Below are 8,149 nucleotides of genomic sequence, written 5' to 3' on the forward strand. Positions count from 1 at the left end.
AGTGTGTGCACGAGCACGGTGCACGGAAACCTCTTCAGCAAGTGCAACAAACTCCGATGCCTCGCGCAGAAGTTCAGGAGTAAAGAGAAGAGGCCAGCTCTCATGGATCGGATATGACAGGATTTCCCGAACCGCTGAAACACAGGGAAAATGGCGCGGAGCAGAAGAGCAACGCTGAACTCCGCCGCACGGCTGCTTTTACCGTGCCTGATATGCGTGCTTGTTCCGGTGAGAGCGCGGGCCTCGGTCAACGACGTCCCGGGCGGATTCAGCCTGACCCCGCCGTACTTTAACCTGGCTGAGGGTTCGCGTATTTCCGCCACGGCTACGTGTGGTGAGGAGGACAACGGCAACCCGAGGACGGATCTCTACTGCAAACTGGTCGGAGGTCCGACTGTGGGATTAACCAGCCAAACTATCCAGGTAAGGCACGCACGCGCATACCTGAGTTATTCCTGACTCAGAAATCACTGCTGAACAATCAGTACTGAAACTTGTATGCATTACTGATGGCAAACAGTGTAGCACACATCTGAAAAATATGTGAAATAATAATAAAAAGATGAAGAAGAAGATGAAGAATGAAGTTCCCAGGTTCAAGGTTCGCTGAGATCTGTGTGCAGTTTCACTTTGGATGTGTCCACATGGGTTTCCTCTGCATTCTCAAGTTTCCTCCCACCTCTGAGCAAACACGATCGTTGAATTATCCATGATACATTTAGAAAATTAAAAGATTAAGTAATAAATTAGTGACGCAAAAGACTAATGAGACAGTCTTCAATCTTCAAGTCTGGTCCTGGTCCTGGAGAACCTCCATTTCAAGCGTTCAGCTAATCAACTGGATGATAATATCAATTATACTTCTTGTATTCTAGTGGACTTGCTGTGGGTTCTTTTATATCTCACAAAAACATGCTGGTAGGTGGACTGGCTGCGAGTGTCCGAGGTCACTGGAGCATTGTTCTGGGTGTGTTTGAGTGTGTGAATGAGAATGTGAATGCGTGGTGACTGTTGGACTGGTGCCCAAATCTAGGGTGTTTTCCCAACTCATGCCCAGAGTTCCTGTGATAGGTTCTGGATCTGCTGAAGTCCTGACCAGAATAAAGTGTTACTGCAAGTGAGAGATTAATCAGCTGATGAGCTGAAACCAGCAGGGAAACCTTCACATGGGCAGGACTGTTGACCAGGACCAGAGCTATTTACAGCAAATATTTTGAAACCCAATGAGACGAACAAACCAAGCTGAATAAGTTTCCTGATATTGTATGGGACATGATTCCATTCCAGTTTATGGATGATAAGGAGACCTCCACTTACCTGTAGACCAGTTTGTACACAGGACTGGTTGTACTGCTTCAGGAGTTCAGTAAATAACACCTCAACTAAACCACTGAGAGCTTAAAACACCACAATCAGGCTATTCTAGTTAATGTGGCAGCCATGTTGTGGCTAGTTTCATAAAGATTGTCCTTCTTACTGTATAAACTTCAGTTCCTGATCAACAGACAGTATGATTAAACTAAAATTTCTATTTCACCTTTGGATAAACCTCATGCTCATGTTGCCAGTTGCCTGAATTTTGAGTTTCAGAAAGAATGGCTATATTTCCGTACGCACCATGCTTTTAAAATAAAAGTAAGCCGGATTAATATAAATATAATGAAAATTTCATACTATGTTACATAAATCACGTAACCTCTTTTCATGTTACGGTAATAGTTTTTTTGTTTTGTTTTTTTTTTAGCTATTTTGCAGCATTTGGTGGACACAAATATTTTATTTCTTTTAATTGGAAAATGATCTTGGTCTAAAATCGTGAGAAAGATTTTAATAATAGAAATGATTTTTTAGAACAATTTTTTAAAATATAAAAATATATAAAATCTATCTAAAATATAGGTTAAATATATAATAATAATAATAATAATAATAATAATAGTAATAATAATAATAATAATAATAATAATAATAATAATGAACACATTTTGAAATCCTAGATAAGATTGTCCTTGAAATGTTAATGTTATTAAAAATTAATTAGTGGGGAAAAAAAGGCCCTAAAGTTTGTAAGGCATGTTTAGATGTTAAATAAAACATTAATCAGACATAAGGCAACGTTAACACTTTGTCAGCCAAATCTGGTGGTGGAAACTCTCTCTCTCTCTCACACACACTCTCTCTCTCACACTCTCTCTCTCTCTCACACACACACACACACACACACCAATTTTGCATATTTTATTTCTAGATCAAAACCAAATTATCTGCCAGTAGAATTCCTCGCTATGATATTGGCTGGAATTTTACTTGTGATTCATGGCTGTAGGAGAACAGACACTGGACACATCTATCACCTGTAACTGTACTGTTTATTTACTTCAAATATACCACTTTTAACAGGGGACACTGTCACAGATTTTACATTTATAAATTGATCCCTAATGAAAAAACAGATGCGACCAACAACCTCAGCAACATGAGAAAGGAACCTTGATAAGGAGCCAGATTTAAAAGGGAACAAATTCTTAATAAATCGTTTCTTTATTTCATGTTATTAAAGCTTTTTAATAGAGTTATTATGATGTATTGTAGATAGATAGATAGATAGATAGATAGATAGATAGATAGATAGATAGATAGATAGATAGATAGATAGATAGAAACAGAAGCAGCTAAACAGATCCTGGTGGAATTTTGGTTAATATTGAAAACACTTCTGAGACATCTTTACACAGACAGACTGTTTGTTAAATTCGCTCATTAAACAGCGTGATCTTTGCAGGAAAGGAGCCAGAACAAGATAAAAAGTTCTCCACTGTTTTAATAAGTCATTGTCGGGTTTGATTGCAAGTGAGGAGACAGCAGGACCACCCAGGACAGGTCACATGTTTTTTTGTGTTTATTTTCCTTCGCTTTTCAGCAATTTTTGTTCTAGTAAAATGCACACCCACACTGTTCAGCTAGCAAATCTCTCTCTCTCTCTCTCGCGCTCTCTCTCTCTCTCTCTCTCTCTCTCTCTCTCTGTCTCATGGCTCTTGTCTCTTCCCCTTTTATCCTTTCTACTTCTCACTGAAACACAGAACACTTACTAGCAAAATAAAATCCCCCACAGCTACAGTATATGTCCTTACCACTCACTCTCCTGGCTCCACCCTCCATTCTCTGACTGGTGCTTGACCACGCCCCCTGTCCCGCTTCCATAAATATATTAATGATTTCTTAAAGCTGACAGAAAATGTGCTTTTTGGCTGTTGGGTTGTTCTAGAAAAGCCACAGTGGCATCTAATGGGTTTTCCCCGGCTGCCAAGCACGTATATAAAATAGTCCAAATATATGAAAAATGTTCCAGTATACAAACATATGCAGAGATTTTTGTAGTTTTGGGGGAGTTTCTAAAACTCATATTGATCGCAAGAAAAAGAGGATCTCTCGTTTATTGTGTACGTTTTTTTTGCAATCAGAAATGTATTTACTTAAGACTCTGAGTCGTTGACCAGAAGATCGGGGTTCAAGCCCCAGCACTGCCAAGCTGCCACCATTGGGACCTTGAACAAGGCTCCCAACCCACCCTGCTCCAGGGGTGCTGTATCATGCCTGAACCTGCGCTCTGACCCCAACCCCCAAGGATGGGATATGTGAAGAAAGAATTTCCCTGTGCAGTAATGTATATGTGACAAATAAAGACAACTTAAATAATTGAACATTAAAATATTGTCTTCTAAACAAGTTTTAGGTTTGAAATAAGTCCATGCCCATAAAAAACAGCACCAAAACAAATCTAAAAAATATTTTGCATATAATCTATATTGTATATTTTTTCTGTGGGAATGCAACACCAGAGAGTTTCCTTATTAAAAGTATAGTATATTAAAAGTATGTAGAATATAAATATGATACTTTTTTGTGTTTATTTCAGGGGCAGTACTGTGACTACTGCAATGCCAATAATCCTGAGAAAGCCCACCCAGTGAGCTATGCCATCGATGGCACCGAGCGCTGGTGGCAGAGCCCGCCTCTCTCTCGGGGGCTGAGGTTCAACGAGATAAACGTCACACTGGATTTGGGTCAGGTGAGTTTACTGCGGGAAACGCAGGCATGCTGGATTCTTTTGCCATTTTCCTTCTCTTGTTTCTCAGTGAAATCACTTTGTTTAGAAAAATGGCTAAATAATGAACAAGTACACACAAGTGCATGCCTTCATGTGCTATCAGAATACTTGTCAAGTGGTAATTACCAGTATGTCGTGTTCACATGCTTAGTAGCTGGAAAGAACGATCTTAGATTTGTTCCTACATAAGTTTCTTTGTGATTTTTACTTCTTTTTTGTCTTTTAAAACCATAACGCACATTTCTAAGCTAGCTAGTTTGCTGAATTTGCTGAAGGAATTGTGGTCAAAAACGTAATGTGAAATTCTTCAAAAGTTTGCTGATCTGCATAAATAAATAGGAGCAAATGATGTAGACTCAAATAAAAAGACGAAAAAATGAACAAAACCTGTCATTTGGCAGAGAAACTATTCTCTCCTCCGCCATGTTGAAGGTTGAGAAACTCAGGTCTCAAAATAATCAGTTTCCTAGTCGTAATTCCAACTTCACGGGACATTCATATGTAACTTCCTAGTGGGAAACTCGTATTTACGAGAATTCAGATATCACAATTTTAACTCTAAGCTTAACATTTTATCTCTTCAGCTTGTGGAGATCAGGATCATGTCCCTACAAACTCTCAGATATACCTATCTCTGGTCCCCACCAAGATGTAAAAACACACCCCTCTATACACACATCTAAATTATGACGTGAACGCTCAGAGAACCTTAGACTTAGTTTTTTTTACACACCCATATTTATACAGGTGACTGCAAGCAGATTCGAATTGGTGTTTTGTAAGAACGAGTGTGTTACGAGCTTCAGACACTCTTGATTATGAAAATAAAATAGATCAGCATCTTGTCTTCTTCTGCTCTGATGAACTGCACAAGTTTTGGCACTGAGCACAATCTTGTATCATGCCAAGGCCCTTTTTAGGGTTTAATGCTGTTCTGTGTGTTTGCTTTATTTCCAAGTAGGTCATCATGGTTTCTTAGGGATTTGTGGGAAGCTAATGGACTGCTGCTGCCATGCTGCTGCTTTTAGTGTCTCAAGAGAAGAAGTAATATAAATAGAGCTTTATTATTGGTCGAGTTTTTACTGTATTCTTACTGCTGAGTTCTCCAAACCGATCGCTTGGCTTTAACTCTGTAATCGATAATAGAGCTTCTGCTGAATGTTTTGATATTATTTTCTTTTGTTCACACACTCTGTCTTTTCTGAACCCACACACACACACACACACACACACACACACACACGCACACACACCCAAACACTGTACACACATCCACCTGTTGAAGGATACAGAATCCCGGCGCTTATCACGCCAGCGAGACTCTGTTCTCTCAAAAATAGCCTGTGTGTGTTACTGAAAGTGTGTGTCATTGTGTTTATTAATAGAGTTATGTGGGGGTTTTGAGACTTTGTTTAATGCAGAGAACAGAGATGGAACCCTACACCTAAAGTACTGATTAAAAACAGGAGTCTTTATGCAGATAGAAGACCCAAACTTTGACCTTGGTCGGAGTTACAGTCCACAATGTGGAGGTGCTTTTAAGTGTTGATTCACAGGGCATTTGGAATTCTGAGCTGTGAAGACCACCACTGTCAATCCAAGACAAGTACAGTTACAGGAATAGCCAAGATTCAAGGGTCAAGAATCAAGTCTTATGGGGGATGAGGAGGATTCAAGATTGAGGTCAAATGACAGCAAGTGGATATTAAGTAAAATCCATTAACCGTTTTTAGGGCAAGACTTTGCATGAACCATCCATCCATCCATCCATCCATCCATCCATCCATGGATCAAGAACAAGGCCTTGTTCAAAGCCTTGTTGGATGGGGGCGGAGTCATCCTGGAAGACACCACACCCATTAGGATCACAAGAGAAAGATGATCACTCAAGGGATACTCTCTATTCATTGAGCATCAGTTTAAAACAAAAGGGGTTTTAAAAAAACTTGGTGCCATCTGTACCAAGAAAAATGTGTTTTTAAAAATTTAAAACAATGAATAAGACTGATGATCTCCTCATCATGGCACCTGTTAGTGGGTGGGATATATTAAGCAGCAAGTGAACATTTTGTCCTCAAAGTTGATGTGTTAGAAGCAGGAAAAATGGACAAGTGTAAAGATTTGTGCGAGTTTGATGAAGGGCCAAATTGTGACGGCTAGACCACTGGATCAGAGCATCTCCAAAACTGCAGCTCTTGTGGGGTGTTCCCGGTCTGCAGTGGTCAGTATCTATCAAAATTGATCCAGGGAAGGAACAGTGGTGAACTGACGACAGGGTCATGGACGGCCAAGTCTCATTGATGCACGTGGGGAGCGAAGGCTGACCCATCCAACAGACGAGCTACTGTTGCTCAGATTGCTGAAGAAGTTAATGATGGTTCTGATAGAAAGGTGTCAGAATACACAGTGCATCTCAGTTTGTTGTGTATGGAGCTGCATCACTGCAGACCCATGCTGACCCTGTGCACCACCGAAGGCGGAAACAATGGGCACGTGAGCATCAGAATTGGACCACGGAGCAATGGAAGATGCTCATGATGAATCATGTTTTCTTTTACATCACACAGATGACTTCAGGGATCTAGTGGAGGGCCATGTCTTGACGGGTCAGGGCTGTTTTGGCTGCAAAAGGGGGGACCAACACAATATTAGCCAGGTGGTCATAATGCTATGCCTGATCAGTGTACATTTGTATGTTTGTTCTATATATATATATTCTAAGAATATATATATATAATATATATATATTCTTAAGGACTAGACAGAATGATGTAGAGTGAGTGTGATCAATTCACGTAGTGTTAATATAAACCAGTTCCAGTGTGAAAGCTCATGAGGATGTTTCCGCTGATGGGAACGACAGTATAATTAATGTGTTACATTTAGGTGATTAAATCATGTATGGAGGAATAGAGCAGTGGTAATGTGTGTGTTGTGAAACACCATGTTGTAGGTTTGATTCTCAGCTCAGGTGAGAGCTCAGTGTTTGATATATATATATATATAAATTGCGTCTACGTTACTCAGTTCACTCACGTGGGAACGATTTGAATGAAGCTATTTTTCAGTATAAGTCTCAAATCCAGAAGCTGTTGTGTGTCCTCCAGCACGGCGAGTAAGGGCGTGCTCATCTTCCCTGCATTCCAACACTATTTTGTTGACCTTCCCCTCATATCACCTGCATTACACCAGGTTGCTTGCAGCGCAGCAGGAAAACAATTTAACCACATGTTTATGTACACGGAGCCTTGTAGGAAAAGGTGATTTGGTGTCTTGCTTTTATTTTATTATTGTTCCTGCACCTTCACCCGCTTACATTCCATTTAATCGGAATTTGAGGATAAATACGGATTATTTGCTTCCCACTTTTGTGTTCCTGGGAAGGAAACGGCAGCAGATTTCACTGCAGTGTTTTCACGCCCCGGCTCTCAGTGGCTCGTCTTACCAGCTACAGTTAAAGAGACGACTCTTAAGACGGCGTCGAGGATTCTTCCAGGAGAAGCCGATGTGGGAAAGCTAATAAGGGCATGTCGCGATCTGGAGTGCAGGAAGAGAGACACTCTATCTGTACTTTTCTTCCATTATTAATAAAAAGACAGAGAGAAAGGAGAATTCTGGACAGAAAAGGAGGAAAGAAAAGCAAATAAAAAAAGAGAAGAAATCAAGCAGAGAAACTGAGGAAAGGATGTGAAAGAAAGAAAGAAAGAAAGAAAGAAAGAAAGAAAGAAAGAAAGAAAGAAAGAAAGAAAGAAAGTTGATGAATAGAAAGGGAAGGGGTTTAGAAAAAGAACAGGGGAAAAGGAAAAAGAAGGGAAAAAACAGGGAAAGGAATGATGATGAACTAAAAAAAAAGAAGAAGAAGAAGAAGAAGAAGAAGAAGAAAATGTAATGAGGAAAAGAGACACAGAAAGAGAAATGAAACATTGAAAGAAAAAGAAAGGAAAGGAAAGGAAAGGAAATAAAAGGAAATGAAATTAAATGAAAGAAAATGAAATGAAAGGAAAGGTAATGAAATGAAATGAAATGAAATGAAATGAAAGA

The 8,149-nt window shown here is 39.7% G+C and overlaps 1 protein-coding gene across 3 annotated transcripts in view; it reads left to right on the plus strand.

The window, feature by feature from the left end:
* Positions 1-8,149, plus strand: part of si:ch211-241e1.3 (laminin subunit alpha-3) — a 103,696-nt gene continuing 95,547 nt past the window's right edge. For 2 of the 3 annotated variants that reach the window (XM_058395024.1, XM_058395025.1), the window contains exons 1-2: positions 1-423; positions 3,917-4,069. In XM_058395024.1, coding sequence (XP_058251007.1) covers positions 151-423; positions 3,917-4,069 — 426 coding nt within the window. In that variant the 5' untranslated portion in view covers positions 1-150. The remainder of the gene's footprint in view (positions 424-3,916; positions 4,070-8,149) is intronic. The other variant, XM_058395026.1, reaches the window with a different exon arrangement.

Source organism: Hemibagrus wyckioides, linkage group LG07, assembly GCF_019097595.1.
Source record: "Hemibagrus wyckioides isolate EC202008001 linkage group LG07, SWU_Hwy_1.0, whole genome shotgun sequence".
Taxonomy (NCBI): domain Eukaryota; kingdom Metazoa; phylum Chordata; class Actinopteri; order Siluriformes; family Bagridae; genus Hemibagrus; species Hemibagrus wyckioides.